The 20,327-nt window shown below is 51.4% G+C and overlaps 5 protein-coding genes across 5 annotated transcripts; 1 reads left to right on the forward strand and 4 right to left on the reverse strand.

Moving 5' to 3' along the window:
- Window positions 1–24: 24 nt before the first annotated feature.
- N0V96_009434 (uncharacterized protein) lies at window positions 25–1,271 on the reverse strand (the record flags this gene model as incomplete). Its single annotated transcript, XM_053198367.2, has 3 exons — window positions 25–392; window positions 457–649; window positions 708–1,271. The coding sequence occupies 3 exons, from the start codon at window positions 1,269–1,271 to the stop codon at window positions 25–27; spliced, it is 1,125 nt and encodes a 374-aa protein (XP_053044260.1).
- A 4,432-nt stretch (window positions 1,272–5,703) lies between these two features.
- Window positions 5,704–7,581, forward strand: N0V96_009435 (uncharacterized protein; the record flags this gene model as incomplete). The annotated part of the gene is made up of 4 exons (XM_065758642.1): window positions 5,704–5,920; window positions 5,988–6,436; window positions 6,494–6,595; window positions 6,685–7,581. The coding sequence occupies 4 exons, from the start codon at window positions 5,704–5,706 to the stop codon at window positions 7,579–7,581; spliced, it is 1,665 nt and encodes a 554-aa protein (XP_065612707.1).
- Window positions 7,582–7,703: 122 nt separating this feature from the next.
- Window positions 7,704–9,329, reverse strand: N0V96_009436 (uncharacterized protein; the record flags this gene model as incomplete). Its single annotated transcript, XM_065758643.1, has 4 exons — window positions 7,704–8,695; window positions 8,749–8,904; window positions 8,964–8,999; window positions 9,194–9,329. 4 exons carry the CDS (start codon window positions 9,327–9,329, stop codon window positions 7,704–7,706), a joined length of 1,320 nt encoding a protein of 439 aa, XP_065612708.1.
- A 5,011-nt stretch (window positions 9,330–14,340) lies between these two features.
- On the reverse strand, window positions 14,341–15,959 carry N0V96_009437 (uncharacterized protein; the record flags this gene model as incomplete). The annotated part of the gene is made up of 3 exons (XM_053198364.2): window positions 14,341–14,959; window positions 15,033–15,742; window positions 15,813–15,959. 3 exons carry the CDS (start codon window positions 15,957–15,959, stop codon window positions 14,341–14,343), a joined length of 1,476 nt encoding a protein of 491 aa, XP_053044257.2.
- A 1,138-nt stretch (window positions 15,960–17,097) lies between these two features.
- PUT3 (Transcriptional activator) lies at window positions 17,098–19,283 on the reverse strand (the record flags this gene model as incomplete). The annotated part of the gene is made up of 3 exons (XM_053198363.1): window positions 17,098–17,696; window positions 17,767–19,164; window positions 19,214–19,283. 3 exons carry the CDS (start codon window positions 19,281–19,283, stop codon window positions 17,098–17,100), a joined length of 2,067 nt encoding a protein of 688 aa, XP_053044256.1.
- Between the last annotated feature and the right edge of the window lie 1,044 nt (window positions 19,284–20,327).

Raw genomic sequence — 20,327 nt, forward strand, 5'->3', positions numbered from 1 at the left:
CAAATCCTAAAAGCGGATACTGACTTAGATCTTGCCGTAACCAGCAGCGCTGCTGGAGACGGAAGAGGCGGCAACAGCATCGGGGATATCGGCGCTGCCAAACTTGTTGAGGACGCTGGTGTCGGTGCCGGTGAAGGTGCCGGAGCTGGAGAAGCTGTTGGCCTGGCAAGAGCGGCCCATCTTGGAGGAGCAGTCGGCAGCGTTGGAGGAGGTGATGGCGAGGGTGGCGCCGTCGCCGCCTGCCTCGATGACGGTTGCGACGTTGCTGAAGACGTTGCCCTCAGCGAGGACGTAGCCGCCGGAGGTGACCTCGAAGCCGTGGCCGGTGGAGTCGGACCAGTAGTTGTTCACGGCGTGGACGAAGGAGTTTCCGTTGACCTTGGGGGCACGGCCTAGATTGGTGAGTTAGTTTTCTGGTGCTTATGCTGATGTGATTTTCCTTTCTCGTTGACTTACCAGAGAAGTGGTGGATGTAGTTGTTCATGTAGGTGATGGTGTCGCTGGAGCCGGCGAAGTAGTTGACCCAGTAGTGGTATCCGTCGCAGGTGGCGGAGTAGTCGCTCTGGCCATCGAACTCGGAGTTGGAGACGGTCACCTTGCCGGAGGCAGAGGTGCCGAGAACAAGGTGCTGGCGGCCGATCTTGGAGGTCTAGAGTCGAGGTTGTTAGTTGATTGCAATTTCAGATTTCAGAAGAGTGAGCACTTACGGTGACGTGGTCGATCCAGACGTTGTCGGTGGTGTCGAGAGTGATGGCATCACCACCCCAGACGTACTTGGGGTTGATGTTCTCAATCTTGATGTTCTGGATGATGACGTTCTCGGCACCGGCGATTCTCAAACCCTTGCCGACAATGACACCCTTGGAGCCGGATCCGATGATGGACTTGTTGGAGGCAACCTTGATGGGGTTGAGACCGGCCTTGTTGTAGGTAACAGAGACGGAGGGGGCGCTGGACTGGTAGTTGTCGCACCACGAGTCCTTGTTGATGGCGACCTGGCAGGCGGAGGCGGTTCCCCAGGGAGCGCAGCCGGTCTCGGTAGCGGTGCCGTCCTCGTCGGTGAAGTCGAAGGTCTTGGTCAAGACGATGACACGGGCAGACGAGTCGCCGAGGTACGAGACCAGCTCGTCGTTGGTGGTGGGGGTGACGGCAGTCGCAGAGCCTCCACCGGTGGTGCCAGAGGCGAAACCCTCGGGGGTACCGGTGACGGAGACAGCAGCGGCCTGCTGGGCAAGGGCCGCAGCGGCCAAAAGGAAGGACTTGGCGAACATCTTGGAAAAAAAGGTGTAGAAAAGAGTAGAACGAATGAAAGAATGAGTGACTGTGGGAATGAAACAACAAGAGAGAACGGATCGACAGACCAAGGCAACCTCGAGTTGATATACAATTGAAGGCTGCGATAGAAACTGGGTCTCTCAACGAGCTCACCCGAGCCATTGGATCACCCTATTCCCATAGAGTCCATCAACTTGCCATCGAGTACACGATGGATTAGGCCATGACATGGATTGCTGGCCGCTGGCCGCGTAGTACGGGCTCCGTATGTGATGCGGGCGCGTAAACAACCATGGAATTGAATATATGACGGGGGCTTCTCACTCCACACAGAAATCCAATGGCAGAACCAACGGTTACTGAAACAGGCAATGATGGCTGGTCATCCGAAGCGCCATCCCGGACGTCGAGGGCATGGTCGGGGCGGTTCGTGGCACAGACCTAATCAATGTAAAGCTCCGATCGACGCAAGACGGAGTACGTCCTGTGTGACATTAATTCTGCCAGGTCCACCCCATCCTGCCACGCGGGTCCGTCCCGAAGGAAACGAGCCTCTCACAGGCTCTCGGAAACCACCATAAACCACAAAAAATCCCATCAGCATCCAGGTTTGGGGTCCTTTGCGGCTCCGTAGCTCACTTCCCAAGTTTCCATATGTTGGAGCCCGTGTTGGCACTGGGCGAAAATACCCCTGACTTCCCGCAGCGGAGACTACTCCCCCCACCACCCGAATCAGAAATTCACAAAATCAGTTCAGGGGGTGTCTGTCAGACAACGTACGAGTCCCAATTCGCGAGGCTTTCGTATCCTCTATGTTTAGCCATGACAGCCTCCCGGGCAATAAAGCTACAACGAGATGGAGCTGCAGGAGAGACAACATGGAACCCGCACGGCAGTTGCCATCACGCATTGAAATCGCCCCCTCCACTCCTCACCACAGGACCCGGGACTAAGGATCGTGGGGGATTTTATTTCGTCTGAAACTACGCTGTATTCGGAACTCACCGACACTGAACAGGGAACGACCAGGTGGAGAAATGCCAGCAAACACAACGTGACGTGACATGAGAGAGAGAGGGAATCGGAGCCGAGTGTAGGGACTGGACCATGGGCACAAACACACTCACACATACGCCCTGGGAGGAAAAGGTTTTGTGGTTCACTGTTGACTTTTTGGCGGGCCCGACACAATGCAACCAGGAGCCGCATTCTCTCTCTCCCCTGAGAAGTAGCAATAGGGGAGCCGAGGGCAGTGTATGGTATTGATGGCGGCCAGACCCCGTTGGAGCGGGTTGTTGCATCATTTGACGTTAGGCGAGTCTTTCTCGGTTCATTGTGACATGCACTGCAACGCTGTTTTGAGTTTAAGCTGCTGAGCCAGACTTTGGCTTTAATATCGAGTGTTCGAGAAGCCGCGACACAAACCAATATATTCAACTGGGGACGCGTAACGTATCGGTGAGGTGCCGAGGCAGCAGAATGAACTTTTGGTCTCTAGTTGAGGTCATGCTCAGCCGCTCCGATGGGAGAGGAGCGATGAGGCGGATTGTTTCTGGGGGTTCCCGGCCGAGAGCTTTTTTTTGGTCCACGTAATTCCCCTGTTCGTCCAGTCTTGCCTCCACCTTCCATTGATGATGGTTCAAAGACAACGATGGGTGAGCTGTCGAGGACACAAATTAGTTAATATGGCAAAGAAGTGAATGAGATTGAAATACGTCAGTCGATGCACGAAGACCGGAGTTTATCCTGATTACTACCGCCGTCTACCTTGGTCGGAAAGTACGGACGAAGGAGCTTTTTGATCGTTGCATGGATTTCATAAAAAGTCATGCACCCTGCCAGTTCCTCGCAAATGAGGCAGGAGTGCTCCGTAGATATTGTTTCATCAAAGCCTTTAAAGACATTTGCCAAGAACGCCAAGGAAAAACTCCAGGAACCGGACGGCTGCAACCCGATAATTGTCATTACCAGACTAAATATTGAGTTGACTATATTCGTAGACGATTTCTTTGTAAATTGACTATACAGCACGTATATCGTGAGATCAACCCCTTTGGAAGCTACTGCGATCTGCATGTGCTTGGATCGGACGCTTTCGATTTTGTGTTTTAAGGTTCTCTTACAATGCTACGCAATCGCCAGGTAGCCCTCTTCGCTGAAGGCGATAACAGACAGTGCTATTACAAGATTAGCCGGGGTGCCGCGTTCCCACAGTCCGAAACTTTCTGCTGATAACCCATCTCCACTCTCTAGAGCGCACGTCTGGGGCAGTTGTCGAACTCTGTTGCGCACCGGCAACTCCAGAGTCAGTGGTGTTTTTTGAGTTCAACTTGCACTGCACGCGCAAAGTCAATTTGACTGCCGCCAAGACTTTGTTCGTAAGTTGGCCTATCTGTTCTGCTGGTGTACGATTTTAGGTGGGTGTGGTGATCGTGGGAGTAGTTCTGCACCAAGCTGGGGGAGGGCTCCAGCACTCATCTGCAGGCTCAACGGGCAGAAAATCGACATTTGACGGGTTTGCGAGCATAGCTCCAGATCGCTGATCATCATTTTCCGGTAGTGATTGACGGCAGATTTAAAGTGTTTGGTGGACTGTGACGACAGAACCACGCGATTGCTGAAGGAACATTGATTTCCCCATATTGATATGCAATATGGATGGGATAAAAGGACCTCCGACCCTTGAAGTTGACAACTGAACAATCAGCTCAGCCATCAGCGAGGCCCACGAGTTATCTCAATAGATGAGATACAGCCAGCGTCAACTCGTGTTGAGTTGACTTGAGTCACCGAGAGGTTGAACACTAATTTGAGAAACTGCCACAGCAGACTCAAAGAATTCTCAAAATAGACATTTTCGTTTCAATGGCCAAGTTCTGATTATTTGTATACGTACTTGCAGTAAACTGATTCAGCAGGCGCGCGTGGTGAGTAAAGACACCCACGGACTCAGTCTGCCAATGAGCAAGAGACAAATGTCGAATCCAGATCAATCTACTTTGTCGGAAGAGAAATTACTTTGTTGCTCTTGCTCAGGCAAGAAGTCAAGTACATGCAATAGTGATAAGAACTTATGACTCCAGGAAAGGGTACAGGTACTTGTGTGCATCGAAATTTCGAGAATTCGACTTGCACATTAAGCTGTTCATGAAGTTACCTTATTGATGCTTCAATTTACCGATTGTCCGAGGCCAAGGTCGTAACTCTCAATTGCCGGATTGAATTTCTCAAGCATAGGCGTGATTTATCATTCATACGTAGTGTACCGCCAATGAAGAAATTACGGCCTTGGCTAAGGCAACAGCCATGGAGACTGCAAGTGTTTGCCATCTGTAGCGCTTGACTGAATTACTGCACTTATTCATAAACTGGAACATATGCCAGGACATGGTACAGAAATCTTGCATTCGTGTTATCCTTGAAGGCAATGAAGGGACAGAGACAGCAAATATGCACTGCTGTTAGTGCACTCCAAAGACGGACTATTCACAGAATGCCCGCACAGTGAAAGAGGAGGAGAAAGGATGCTTGAAAGTTAGCACTTCCCCTCTATTAATTACTAAGCTATCGAACAGAGTTTCATCCTTTTTCAACTTTAGGATAAACCACTTCAATCAAAAGCCGAGGGGCCAAAGTGTAAACGTGACTTCAGATCCATAATTCAAGAGTCGGCCCTCGGAGTTAGGGTTTACTGCGTAGTAGCCAGCATCAGCAAGAATAGTGCGTGCGTCACGGCGTATTGAGATCAGCAAAGTTCAAGTCGAACGAACCTCTTGCCAAAATACACATAGATGATGGTTCAAAAAGTTCAGAAATCTAGTATCGCGTCTGCTTCTCGAACATGTTTCCAATTGGTGGAGGAATCGATCGTCTTTCAATTCGATGGCTGGCGTAGAATGTTTCCTCGGAAGAAATGCCGAAAGAGTGGGAACCGATGGTGCAAGATGTGCATCAATGGCGTTCATCGCAACGGTTTTCATAAGCGCCACCAACCACTGATAGAGTTCGGATGGTGTCATTGGTTTAGACTGACATGTTGACATGGGCATCGCGGAGATTCGCTCTTGTTTCGACAACGTCAAGTTTCCCAAGGGACCGGAAACACTGTGTTCTTGCTATGATTTGCTGTGTCAGTTTACAGTGCCAGCGCCTTATCACGAATTGTCAGGTTTCGATGCGTCAATCGGCAATTCTCTCCACTGAGGACCCCATTGACAATACAACTCCCGCATGACGCTGTCGGCTCCTGCCGAAGAGAGAAAGCTTCAACTGACCGTCTGATATCAGAGTTTGACCTGTAGAGTATAAGATCTGAAGCCATGTAGCCATTCGGAATCTCAAACCGAAGACCTCCAGTCAAGTTGCTCGTCGCATCTTGTCTTCAGCTTGTGAAACTGTCCCAAAGACAACCTGTAAGGCTTCAAGACCATGCACTTCTCCCGACTGTCCGCGTTGGCTTTGGCCGGCAGGTTGGCCAGTGCCGGGAAGGGTCCCTTTCTCGAGCAGATTAATGACTCGACCTGGGTCATTGGAAATGATCACTGGAACCTGACACAGGGTTCGCTCTACGCAACCAAGCTTTTCTGGGAGGGTGTCCCGGGCGCCGATCTTGTGGGTTCGGCTGCCGGCCACTACGTCGGCTACGGTAAGACGACCATCTCATCGCAACTTTACTTGATGAAGCTGTGCTGACTGACATATTGCAAAAAAAGATGGGGAGAACAATCTCCAGTTCACAAACGCCACAATCACATCCCGCGGTACGGACTACATCGATGTCAGCTTCTCCGCCGCTGCCGGCGACTTCCATTGGGTAATCTCCGACGACTTGACCGGCGCGTACCAGTACTTTGTCAACCGGGCCCTCCCCGACATTAGCATTCTCCGGACTTTGTGGAGGTTAGCCCCCGATGTCTTCACCAACGGTCGCACGCATCTCAAGGACGAGCCCCTGCCCGACTTTTCGCAGTACGCCACCGCGACCAACGTCCAGGATGAGACTTGGCAACTGGCCGATGGGTCCTTCATCACAAAGTACGACTGGTCCAATGCTGTCAGGGATCGTGACTTCTACGGCGTCTACGGCCCCAAAGCCGGGTCGTGGTACATCCATCCTACGACGGAGTACTACAACAGCGACCACCTGAGCCAAACTTTGACGGTGAGTTATTAGGTGACTCCTGCAATCTCGTGGGCAAATTTCTGACCTGATGAATAGGTCCACCGAGAGTCAAAGACTGGAGATGCAGTCCAACTCAATGTCGTTCAGGACACTTCTCACTTCCGCGTTGGCAAGACGGTGCCTCAGCCAGCAGGCAAGGTCTGGGGACCTTGGCTGTGGTATCTCGTAAGAAGATCCTGATTCTGCAAAAGTCCATATCGCAATATCGCTAACAATTGCACGCAAAGAACAATGGAGACGTTGCGGACGCCGCGCAAAAGCATAAGGAGGAAGTCAAACACGTCCCTTACACATGGTTCAAGGACACAGCCTACCACTCTCGTGGCGGAGTCCAGGGAACTCTGGTCCTCTCCGACGGCCGTCCTGCCTCTGGCGCTGCTGTCTTCCTCGGTGACACCGACACGACCATCCGCCCCTCGATTCAGGGCAAGAACTACTACTACACGACGTACACCAACGACAAGGGTCGATTCTCCTTCGACAATGTTCGCACTGGCGGGTACGCTGTCTACGCCACCTCCAACGGTGGCAAGCTGGCCGACGTGTACACGAACTTCACTGCGCCCCTGACGATTACCAAGGACAAGACCCTGAACCTCGGCGAGCTCTCGTGGACCGTCCCCAAGAGCAAGCAAATCTTCCAGATCGGCGAGTTCGACAAGAAGGCCAACGGATTCAAGAACGGCGGCGTGCCCTATCAGCACGGCGTGGCGGCGCAGAGCCCCGCGAACCTGACCTTCACCGTCGGCAAGTCCCGGAACGAGGACTGGTACTTTGCGCAGTCCGCCATCGGAAAGTGGACGATCGAGTTTGATATCTCCTCGGCGGACCTCGCTGCCAACAAGACTGCGTTGCTGAGCGTGTCGCTGGCTGGGTACTCGCAGAGTGCGGCTTTGGATATCGACGTCAACGGGCAGGTTTACGGCTCCCTGAGCAAGGACACGTTGACCAGCGATCCTGCTCTGTACCGGTCCGGCAAGGTCAGCGGCGAGTGGCGGTTCTTCCAGTACAAGATTGATAACGACGTTCTCAAGGCTGGGCAGAATACTGTGGGCTTCACTGTTACTCGTTACACTCAGTGGAGAGGTTTCTTGTATGACAGCATCATCTTGGAATGGCTCTAAGTTACCAAGGCATCTGTCACATCCATGTATTTATCACGAGTACAAGTAGCCATGAGAATAGGAAATTAATGACATAAGAGATTATGGCTACTGGGAACGCTACTGCTGTTGTACTGCTGCCACTACTGTTGCTGTTGTTGCTGGAGCCGAAGAAGTTCTTGGAGCTGCTGCTGTTGTTGAGGAGTCATTTGTCCCCCCAAAGTTTGGCCTGGAATACCTACGTTGTTGGTATTGCTTTGTTGTGCACCCATGGCTGCGTTCGAGCCGCCGCTCCCAGCACTCCCCAGACCAACGTTGCCGAGACCAGCGTTTCCGAGGCCAGCGTTACCCATGCCCATGTTGATGTTGCCCATCCCCATGCCAACGTTATTCATGTTGCCGAAGCTGGCCTGCGGGGACTGTGAGGCTATGGGATTACCCTGGTTTTGCAAATTATTGAACCCAGACCCTGCCATTCCAATGTTGGGCATACCCATTCCCATCATACCTAACTGATGCAGATTCTGGAAGCCGCCGGGCATCGCGAAACCCTGCTGGAATCCTCCCTGCTGAGGCACTCCAAGCCCTTGTCCACCGAAGCCAAGTTGATTCCGGTTGAAGTCGTCGTAGCGATGCTCTTTTTTGTGGGCAAGTTCGTTCTCCAGGCGCTCGTGCCTCACCGAGTAGAGATACGCGTTGAACTCATGGGATACCTTGGCCACCTTTTCAAAATGCTCACCCTTCACAACGATAGGCCCAGGGACATTATTCTCCTGCTGATGGAATTCGGCTAGCGCAACGGCCGTTTGGAAGGCGTTTCTGATTTGTCGTCCGTTCCAAACTGGCTTGTGGTCATCTCTCAGAGTTTGCAAGTTCCAAAGAGTCGTAGAAAGAGCTACGATCTCATCGCGCTTGAATGTTACGTGCTGAGACGGGTCCATAGGCGCAGCTGCGAGGGAGAGTTGCTCCGTACGATCCATTTGCACTTCCCATATCTTCTTCGTTTGCTCTTGGGTGAGGGGTGGATAGTACAAGGCCATAGACATGCGGGACTTGAAAGCTTCGTCAAAGGAGCCAACCTTGTTGGTTGTGAGAAAGAGAATTCCTTCGTAGTATTCCATCACGCGAAGGAAGACTGCATTCGATTGTCAGCACAGGAATGGGAGCCAGAGGCCGCTTCAAACGTACCAGATACTAATGCGTTTCGCTCAATGTTGTCTTGGCTTCTTTCGGCCAGGAAGACGTCAGCTTCGTCTAAGAGTAAAACGCAATCCCAGGCTTGGGCCATCTGGAATGCATTCTGAAGATTGGATTCCACCTCGGTTGGAGTCATCCCCAAGTCACCTGTTTTATACGTCAGAGCCCCGTTCTGATGAATCCATACTACGCAGTATGGTACGCACCGCAAGTGATTGGCAACAATGGCTTGTTGTAGTAGGCTGCGACGGTTTCTACGATCAGTAATGTTAGTTTACATTTTAATTGCCAACATAGAGTTGAGAATAGATACTGACCAGCAGTTGAAGTTTTGCCCACCCCAGGAACTCCGTGCAATAGCACGATGAGACCCTTTCCTGAGTATTGTCAGTCTTTAAGGTCTCTCAGAAAATCGCCCATCAGTCATGATAATTACCTTTGTCTTGGATGATATCAAATTGACGCCGCTCAGACTTCTTCTTGCGAAAATGAGTTGCCATCAAAGACTTGATTATGGTTCTGTGACCGTCGTCTATCTGAAGGTAATCCCATGCCTTCTTGTCTTCTCCCATGCTAGTGAGACTATGTCCCTGAGTATCAAGTGAGCCAGATCCAAGAGGGATACAAGCTGGATTTCATATGTCAGCGAAATCAATTTACTTCTTCCTGAAAGAATGTTCATTTGCTTACCCCACTGACGTGTACGTAGAACAAAAGCAAAAACTCTGTTGGGAAGCAGGAGGGTCTCATCTCCTTCAGGAGGCTCTCGGCCGTAAACCTCTACGGGCTGAGATTGATCGGTGTACTCGAGAACTTCCTCCGCGATTCGAGCATCCCATACTCGATCATCGTCTACTCCTGGGGGAATGATTGGAGGGGGGGAAGAATATGGTGGCGATGCTTTCTTTTCTTCAGTAACCTCGGCCAAGCCCCAACTGACTCTGGAGGATCTTCCGGGCTTCCAACTTGGAACTTCTTGTAGACAACGATGGAAATCCACAACCACTGGGCTTTCAATAGCCTCCGAAATCATCACAGCAGAAGTGATCGCCCCCTTCTCAGGACGGCGTAGAATAGTTCCCTCAGGTTCGTATATCAGACTTTGACCTCGGTAATAACTGTAGGACCATTTTGTGTAGGATATGAAATCTTGTCCTTTTTCCTTACAGCCTGATATGTCAACAAAGCCATCTCGCTCTGCGATTCTCAAGGGAATAATCGGAAGGGAACGAATACTGGTCAGATCCCTGAGCATCTCGAACTTGAAGTTCTTGAAGACGCGGATGAACTGGACGCCATCGAAGTCTATGTGATAGCATTCTATCACAAAAGGGAGAGGCCTCGAGTCGTTCAGAGCACCTCCAAGCTGTAAATTAGTGGCTTGAGTCGTAGGTTGCCGGTATTGTGGTGTTTGACCTCCTTTGCCTTGAACCACACGCCACAGCTTCTGGGGAACTGCTGGATCTTTGACGTAGACGATACTCCCTGGTTTGAATACATGCCATAGTTCTTGGTAGTGGACCCGGACATCGCCTGATCCCCCAACCGCTTTCCCTAAGGGAAGAATGTACTCATCAATGCAAGACACAAGAGTGCCTAGGTCATCAGATGCTTCTTGCAATTCATCTTGGGTTAAAGATTTCCAATCGTACGCCGAAGTGAATATGATGTTGTCTCTCGTTTCTCTTGTCATTGCTGGCTTTGCATCCTTCGTTTCGATTTCTTCACTGACTTCGGCTTCAGTCGACACTTTTGGATGTTTGATCTCTTCGTCTCTGTCTTTGGAGCTAAGACAGAGTTCCTGGATCTCCGTCAATCTTTCGCGGATCTTGGGCTCAAGCCACTGGAGAACCTTGAAAGGGCGATAAATTGTGTAACTGTCGGCCGGATGGCTCGGAACCAGGGCTCCATTCGACAGGGCACTAAGGACTCTCTTTACCGCCAAAGAGTTGATCGATATCCTCGAAGGGATCACTTTAATATCGTTGTCCCGGGGTTGTAGAATGACGGGTTTAGCATGTGACCGACTATCGGGACCGCTCCGAAAATATTCCCTGTCTAGAGGCTCTTCCTCTATCAGAATCTCAATCGCGTACTCTTGAGGTAAGTCCACCCACTCCCTCCATTTGCACTCGATTTTCCCGGAAAGGTACCGCTTCCTCTCTTCATATTTCACCTCACTCGGAGGTAACGGAGGAGGTCGATTACTGTCTTTGATCACCTCAGAGATCCAGTTCATCATCTTCAGATGGTTGGCGAAGTACGTTGCCGCGCTATGAGGATCGTATGTCCTTGACGCATCAAGATGATGCAAAGACATGCTTTGAAGCTCTCGCGCAACTGTGTTCAATTTAATATTCCCTTCGCCGCGGAACAGTCTGAAGTCTCGGGGCATAAGACTTCCATCTGAGGTCTCGCTGACGTTGTCGGGTATATCGGATCTTGAGACATCATCGGGAATGGGATCGACTTCTGGCTCTATCCCAGACGGCAATTCCTCGGGGTCTTGCTGGCTGAGAGTTTCTTGTGAGACGTCATGATGACTTGACTTTTGCTGTTGAGCATTAGCCAACGGGTCGAAGATTCGGCATCGTTACGTCCGTTACATGGCGGTGCTTACGAGAGATATAGAGGATATCATTTCCTTGCTTTCAGTCTCTGTATTGGAGTCTTTCTGTGAGATCAGACTCGACACCTCGGTGGAATGAGAAGTTGTGGCCCGCGGAAAATCAGCCCCTGGGGGGTGAATCGACACATCCAACGTCGAAGACATATTCTCTAGCTGTCGGGAACTTGGGAGTATGCCTCATTCGACCTGATTAATCGTGAAGCATGAGGTGTAATGAGCTATCGCTCCCAGAAGAAAGATCAAGTCGGCTGGGTAGCAACTCTATTGAGGTTGGGGTAAAGCAGTAGTAGCGATCACCTTTCGCGTGTGGCTAGGTCGCAATGAGCAAGGTAAAAAACCCCAAGTAGCAAAGAACCTGGGAGTAAGCAGTTTTCATCAAGTCTGCTGTTTGTGGCGACAGGCATCAAAGGCCAATCAACTGGAGCCTCAATGCCGGAGGTAGGCACGTACAGAGTATTCGGGTTACTTCAGGGGGGGATGCCAGCTTTGCCAACTATTGGTCAGCCTGATGATGAGATGTTCAACGATAAGCGCCTTGCTTCCCCTTTAGAATCAATCTTATGCGGGAAAGCTGTAGCCTGGCAGCGATACAACTCTTTCCAGCCCCTCGCAGCATGTCAGCATGCCGAATCCCGGGTGCTAACGCCAAGACCTCGCCATCCTCCATCTTTGTAGTGATGCCAGCGCTTACGCTTACCCCCCTTTTCCACAGCCTTACCATCATTTGAAACGGCAGTCGACAAAGAGTTGTAAGGGGTTTACACTTGGTCTTTCCTCGAAACTCTAGGAAAGTTTGGATCCCTTCGGTACACAATCATGGCTGACTATGTCGGCACCTTCATGAAGACTCACGCCGGCGAGCAGGACCCGAGCTGGCAAGTCTCAGCTCGGGACAAATTTTCGGAAAAGAGGCGTCAAAAACAAGCGTCTCTTAGGTGAGTGGCCCTTTTCCTCGGGTTGGTAATGTATTCCAAATGCTGGTATGCTTGTCGGGATTGATGCTGACGCGAAAGCCTTCTCTCAGAGTCCACGAACGTACAAAATCATTCAAAACATTGATAAGTACTTTCGCGCAGAAGACTAATCGCAAAGACCTCGCGAGATTTGACGTGGAAAAAGATTTTCAATGGGAAGATGTGAGAATCATGGCGTCCGAGGCAGTCGAGCAAGACAATGCCAAAACGAAAATGAGACACAATCCTTTTCGCGCGGCCGGGCGATCTTTCCAGCGAAATGCATCAAACCTGGAAATGCTTGTAGCATTTCTGCCAAACGGTGACTTTACTGGAATACTTTGCGGAGCTCTGACCTTTGTTTTCTGTGTAAGATACAAGTTTCCTATATCGTTGGTCTTGTGGCTCATAACTTCCTGTGCGACGATAGGCAGCCAAGCGCTTAGACGAAGTTCGAAACAAGATATTGAACCGTCTGGACAGTCTTCCAGACATCGTAGAAGAGACGGAAGAATATGTGGAAATCTATGACGATGACCCCAGAGTCTGGAAAGCAGCCGAAGACCTGTATCTGGGAATCCTCGACGGTGTAGAGAGCATGCTGCAATGGATTGACAAGTCAGCCCTGGGTAAGGACCGCTTTCAAAGCTTCGAGTTACATTCCAAACTTTCTGCATGATAATCTGACTTTCAAAGAGAGGGCATTCAAGGTACTCACGAGACCGACAACTTTGGAAAGAATGTGGAAGAAGACACAATCAAGCAGAATATCGAGGGCAATGTGGCCAAGTTCCGGAATGTTGTCTTGATGAGTCAACATAAACACATCAACAAATCACTCAAAGCTCTAAAGGAGCAACTGAACAACCAGTTGAAATATGCCGACTGGGTTCGAGGTCGGTGTGTTCCTTCACTGTACTTTACTATGGTACCCTGCCTATTTGAGGTAGGTACTTTAGGCAATGAGAATCGCAATCTGATGACCAAAAAACAACAGACAACCCGAAAGCAGAAAAGCTTGTTATCAAAGCGTTTATAACACTAGATGAACTCCGCGCTAGCATTGGGATTCGATCCAAAAATCAATCAGAGAGACATGGTCACGTCTATGATTGATGCACAGAAAGTTTGCCCGCCAGAGATGATCAGCCACGCCATGCTGGCTCTCCGCGACAACAAGTTTGCCTCTTGGCTCCAGTCAAACGAGTCTCAGATACTGTTCATCGAAGGAAGGATGAAGCTCAGCTCAGAGCAAGAAGCATCATCTCCGCTAACAATGCTCTCATGTGCTCTCGCCCAGCTGGTGGCGAGACAATCCGAGCGCAGCCTTCCGCTGGTGTATCTCTGCGGGCAGCACAATCGCCAAGATGACCCTTACTCTGGCGTCAGCGGTGTTCTGAGATGTTGGAATTCCCTCATCGCAGAGTCTCTTACGCCACGGGACGTCGATCTCTCGGCTATCAACTTGAGCTTCATAGACGGTGTCAGAGCCCAGCGACTTGACGTGCTCTGCATGCTCTTCCGTCATTTGGTTTTGGCGGCAACAGATACGGTTGTCTTTGTGATCTTAGACGGGGCCTTATGGCTCGAGGTGAACCGCCATGTTCAAGGATTGGGGGATATTGTGTTGTTCCTGAGTAATCTTGTCACTGCGCTGAATCAACAAAACTACGGCGTTATTGTCAAAGTGTTGATTACACATCCTTCGACGAGTAATCACGCCAGAAAGTGGCTTCCGAAAGAGTGTATACTGGAGCTGGATGATGTCAGATGATGACTGTATGCAGGTAGTATGCATTGGCAGGTGATGGAAGCAATCCAGGCGTTAAGAATGTATCTGGGAGACAGCTTTATCACAGCGAGGTCTTCGTAGCAAGTCGGCTCAAATAATTATAGTCAGATTCCTAAATCTCTCTTTCATATCTATCCAAAATTTTATGCAAGTAAGTACTTGGCGCTCGGAGAGCCGACGAGATAATTCTAATACAGCGGCATCTCCTCCTACATGTGATACTTGAAATCCAACTCCCAATCACCAGTCTTAACCTTCCTCTTATCCTCCATCTCCCCACTCTCAATCTTCCTCTTCATCTCATTGCAGTGGCGGATATAGAACCACTTTCCAACAACCAGAAGCTGCGCAACACCCAACGCACCCACAGAGAACGCATTACCAAGCAAATACGGCGCCTTGCGATAAATCTGACCGGCAACGATACCAGCGCAATTACCGATAGCCTGCTGCATACCAATCGCCGTAGCACGGCGGTACTGCGGCGCGACATTGACGTTGAGCCACGTCAGGTTGAGACCGGGGCCGTTGTAGACGGCAATAGCGCAAAGGAAGGTACCGAAGAACTTGACGCCGCTGCTCGTCGGGCAGATGATGAGGATGTAGCCGATGATGCCGGGAATGTTTGCCAGGAAGATGAGAGGTCCACGGACGAGAATGCGGTCCGAGATATAGGCTGTCGCCAGGAAGGCGATGGCGCCGAAGAGGAAGACGGGGATGCTGAGGTATTGGGCTTCGATGCTCGTGCGGCCCATGGAAACGATGATGGAGGGGAGGAAGGTGCTGAAGCCGTAGAGGAGAATGTCTTGGCAGAATTGGATGGCACCACTGTTGCGCTGGTGTTAGTCTTCCATCGAGAAAGATAGGGGGCAGATGTCTCCTTGGTGGAGTTTGAACGCACCTGAGGTAAAGCTTGGGATCGCGAAGCTCAATCTTGATCTCCTCCCAGCTAAACTCATCACTACCCATGTACTGAGCACGCTGCGCAGCACGAATCTTCATCATGCGCTTCTCCTCGTCGGAAAGGAAGTAGGCATTCGAGGGGTCATTCGGCAGACCGAACCACAAAATCGGAGCAATCAAGATGTTTACAACACCCTCAATAATGAAAACCCATCGCCAGCCAGCATACCCAGCCACCCCATCCATCTTCAACAGCGCATACGCCAACAACCCACCAAACGCACCGGCAATAGCAGAGCACACAAACAGATACGACACCCTCTTAGCCTGCTCATCGCGCTTATACACCATGGTGAGGTACAGATTCAGCGCGGGGAACAGGCCGGCCTCGCACATGCCGAGGACGAGGCGGACGGCGTAGAGGCCGCCGATGCTGTGGATGAAGCCCGAGAAGACGGTGGAGAGGGACCAGATGATGCAGAGGCCCGTGAGGAGGACGCGCGGGGTGATGCGCTTCATCATGATTGTCCATGGGGGCTCGAAGACGACGTAGGTTGCGTAGAAGATGGAGATTGCGGTCGAGAACTCTTGGGTCGTGGCGCCGATGTCCTCGGGCATGCCGGCGACTCGGACGTTGCCGATGTTTGTGCGGTCGAGGAAGCAGGTTAGGTAGACGACCATGATGATGGGGACGAAGTAGGCGTCGAGCTGGATTGGAGCATCATTGTATTAGCTTGCTGTGGTGGTATGCCGTGGATTTTGAGGGTAAGTTGCTTACCTTCAAGAGGAGCTTCTTCTCGGCCGCGGGATCGAGGGACTCGATTGCCATTGTGCCATTGTTGGATTCAGAGCGATCAATGTCGCTGCCGAGACCCTTCTCGGCGCCGGCGCCGGAGACGTCGTCGGGGGTGGAGATGGTCGCCATGGCTGAATTGGCTTCTGGATGTGGACTTGTAGCCAAGATGGAATCCCAAGCAGACCGGTAGTTTGATTCTGCAATAGTCGGGGTTCAATGGCAATGGAGATTCGCTACCAAAGTCTCGGGATTGACAAAGGTGGTGAGGAGTCGATCTCTTTAATCTAGAAACAGTCGATGGGGCAGACCGCCTTTATGATTTGTGCCAATCTATGCGTGATGTGCCATTGACGATAATGGAACGATATGGACAGGCGGATAACACCAAACACCAAGGGAATGGACAGCGACAAATTACTCGGGCGCGCTATCTCTTGCCGAACCATCCATTTGCAGGCACGGACATATGGATTGACGCGGTATCAAGGGTAGCATCGCGGGGGTTAGAGGGAGACACGCGCGGAGAGCCACTCCTAAGAGACCTTGGCTAGCATTTGGTCCCTTACTACTCCGTTCGGATAACCTAACGCATCTACCGCGAACTTGTCCACGGCCAACCACGAAGATCGGAGGTCCTCGCCGACCCCTGATACTTGCGGGGGAACTTGGGAAACGCTCTTCCCACACTTTTCCCCACTGACAATGTTGATAGCGCTGATAGCTGCTCGTATCCACCCGGCCCCCCGGCGTCGGAGTGGCGCCCCTATCGAACTAGTCTCCAGGATAGATTCAAATACCTAGGCAACCTTGGGAATGGAACACATTGGAACAGAGTTTGGGACTCGGTGGAACGGTTCGGTAACGACTGTCGATAATGGCTTGGGTTGTTCATTGTCAGTTGATGGGTTTTCTTGACTCTAACCAGGCCATTGGCGGCGAGTCTACGCTTGGTGAAGTTAGCTCGCCCAGCCACCGGGCGTGATGTCAGGATGATGCCTCCGGGCTCGTTACCCGAAGCTTTCGGGATTTAACCCATTTGAGTTTGATCCCTTGGTACATATCAGCCCCTCCCCACTTGGCAGCCCTGCAGATCCCCTTCAGCCAAGCCGCCAAATGGGCAGATTCCGTGGTTAAAGCAAGATAAGCCAGTATCCACAAACAAGGACTCGGGTCAAGACAGATTATCATTGAGGTGAAAGGATTGAAAGCTTCGCATTATCATCAAATCGTAATAGTAAGATATACATGTAGATACCGTGAGTTTCCTTCACACATCCATCCTATCATCAGCCTGAGTCATGCCAGCCGCGTGAGTCCATTGCGAAAAGTCAAAGCTCGCGTCCATCGCTGGGTCGGCAAAGCCTTCTTCCCAGAGCCCAAAGTCCATCACCGTGCTCACACTTTCATCGAAAAAGGGTTCACCTAGGGAGCTGTTGTCAACGACGGGGAACGTCACCCGCTGCTGACCCGTCATGCCTTGCATCGCCATCAGGCCTCCTCCTCCTTGAGCGTCGCCCATGGCCATGGGCAGTACACTACTGCTACTAGTCGGCTGCGCACTTGGAAGAAGCCCTCCTCCTGCTCCTGCCGGCACTAGCGATCCTGTCGGCGAGAAGCTTGTCGGAAACGGAGGCAGAGGTTCGGCGTGGGCGTTTGTCCCGGACATGACGGCCGAACGAAGATTGGCGAGGAGCTCGTAGCGGGCGCCCATGTAGCTGTTGCCTCGCTCGCCCATGCCTCGGAGGAGATCGAGACCGGCGTTCATCGCCATGATGCTGGACGGGTCTGTCGGGAAGGCGACGCAGACCATGACGAGGACGATGGATGCTGAAAAGACGTGTTCTCCGTCCATGTACCCATACGTTGCTGGGTGGTCGTTAAGATCAGCCAATAAACGCAGACATTGTCGGGGAAAAGGTTGTGTAACCATACTTACCCACAAGATCTCTCTGTGCTGCTACAGTCATTATGTTAATGGTGTCCTGCGCCGCACCGATGCACATGTCAATAACCCTGACAGTTGTTTGGGACAATCCCTCTTTCCAGCCTCGTTCCTTCTCGCCTGCGTCGCTACTGGCGCGAATCTTTTGCAGTCTCTTCTGCACAACATGGAAGAGCAAGGGTCGCGCGGTCATGTTGATGCACTGATAGTAATGTGCAAACGTGCTCACGCTCTCGCGACTAATGCTCAGCCGGGCAGGGTCGAATCGAAGCTCATCTGGTAGGTTGCTGTTCCACTTGGACAGGCTGAGCACGATGCCCTGAACTGACGCCATCAATCGTTTTCCGGATTTAGGCGCCGTCTTGCTGGTCTTGCGATAGATGGTGTTGTGGATTTCACCGAGGATCCGTGAGAGTTCGGTGTAATGCCGAAGCACTACTGCCGGACAATATTCTGCTTCTGTCAGGAGTCTCGAAGGCAGGTCAACGCCGATATCCTCGTCCTGGATGGTGATGGGATTTCCCGATTTGACCGATAGAATGCGATCCAGACTATAAACAGACCACCACACCCGACGACGATGTTCGCGAGTTGCATTGTCTAAGGCGGCCGGGTTGTTATCTTGACCCTGTAAAGCATGTGGTGCCGCACTAAATCCTATCTCATGATGCAGCCCAAGAGAGATGGCCATGCGGAGAGCCATACCGGTATACAGGAACGCAGCATCACGGCGGTTCATGTTCTGCATGAAATAGCCGATGAGAGCCAGTGTTTCCACGCACAGCAACGATCCTTCTTCATGGGTATCGGGCAATAGGTTCAGAGCGTGGGTGAAGTAGTCGAACCCTGGCGGGCCCCTGAAATCGACCCATTGGTTGACGGAATAGAGTTGACCGAAAGCCAAAATGATGAGGACCTTTGCATATGACAGGCACGCTTCTCTGTCAGAAGGATCGGGAGGGCCTCGGTATGCCTCAATGAGCAATTGATCGAAGCTGGCCTTGGGATCCGTAAAGGCGAAAATCGTCCCAATGTAGGTGTATTGTGCAGCAAATAGCCGTCGGGCAATGTCTATCGGTGGTAGTCGAACCTGCGTCCTCGCCTTTTCACGTCTTGAAGGCAGGGCACTTGGTTCGTAAAAGTTGGTGTTGGCGTCCAAGCTGCCGTCGTCGCCGTAGAATCCTGATAGGTTTCTAACACTTCGTAGGAAATTGTCCGAATTGCCAGGGCCCTTGAAACTTGTCGAAGGCTTATGGACGCTCATCTGGTTGAAAGGCTCGAGCAACGGGTGTTCATCTTCGAATTCTTCCTCGTGCTCTTCAGCTGAGATGCGGTGGGCTGGGGCTTTTCCAGAGATCGGAGCTGGTAGCTGAGACTGTCGAAGAAGCGAGTCTAGAATACAATCAGTACGTGACTGATATGATCTATGCTGGTCACTCACCATCATACGCCTTGGCTTTAGCCTCGAGTTCACGTAAGTAGCTAATCAGTGTATTAGTTGCATATCTCATGAGTTGGAGGTTAGGCGTTGGACTCACGCCTCTGTGACTGTGATCTTTATACTCGTCTCGTACGCGCAGCTCAGGCCACTATCACGACATCGCGAACAGGTAGGCTTCTCTTTCGAGCAATAGGATCGTCTTTGTCGGCAATTGGCACATCTATTTTGGAAACTCAGCAACGCTTCCACGGAGCTCATAAGATGAAGTTCAAGAGAACAATGGAACTTACGCCACGGGCCTTGAGTTTCCAACTTCACATGGGGATGATGAAGGCCCTGCTTGAGGCGGAGATGGTGCAATAGGAGCCATGTTCTGGCATGTGTTTTGGTAATGCCGATATGACATATCTCTCACGGAATCACTTGGAAGAGGTGGGGATGTTCGAGCCCCATGCCCATGGCACGCGAGATGCAATTATCCGTTGATATCGTCCACTTCCCCAAGTCTTCGAGATGGAGCTTGTGACAAATGGAAACTCTTTGGATGGGTGTTTGTCAAGGCTCAACGCGGGGAAAGCAAGGTGTTGAAGTTTCCTGGCCGTGCACCCTGCTTGCGGAGGGGATTTGTCGGCGCAGAATCACCTGAACCTGGAGAACCAACATGCATCGTGGTCTTGGTATCGGGCTGGAGGATCGGTGTTTATGGAGAATTCCCCACAGCCGTGATTAATGCTGGAGGGGTTGAGAAAGCCGTTGACAAGTTCGCGTTGCGAGTGACGACGGTCCTTTTTGCCGATGATGGAGCCTTTCCGCTTTCGGCCTGCGGTACGTACTGTTTCAGAGATCGGATGACGTCGGCCTCTAGATAATCCGAGGGCTTCTTCGTTCGGCCAATGAGGCCAGGGAGATATGCTGTTATTGTCGGGGACCCACTCCGACGGCTACACGCAGGCTTCTACCGGCCACGAACTCCACATATCTGATTTCTCGTTTTCGACACCAACTCGCAATTTGACTCCGATTCTTATCATCATGCTTTATCAAGTATCGGACAAAGGCCGCACTTCGATTTGCTGAAATGCTGATCGGGGACCCACTCCGCCCCATCTACCAG

Source organism: Colletotrichum fioriniae (genome assembly GCF_027942845.1).
Source record: "Colletotrichum fioriniae strain IMI 355084 chromosome Unknown scaffold_12, whole genome shotgun sequence".
NCBI classification, from domain to species: Eukaryota; Fungi; Ascomycota; class Sordariomycetes; order Glomerellales; family Glomerellaceae; genus Colletotrichum; species Colletotrichum fioriniae.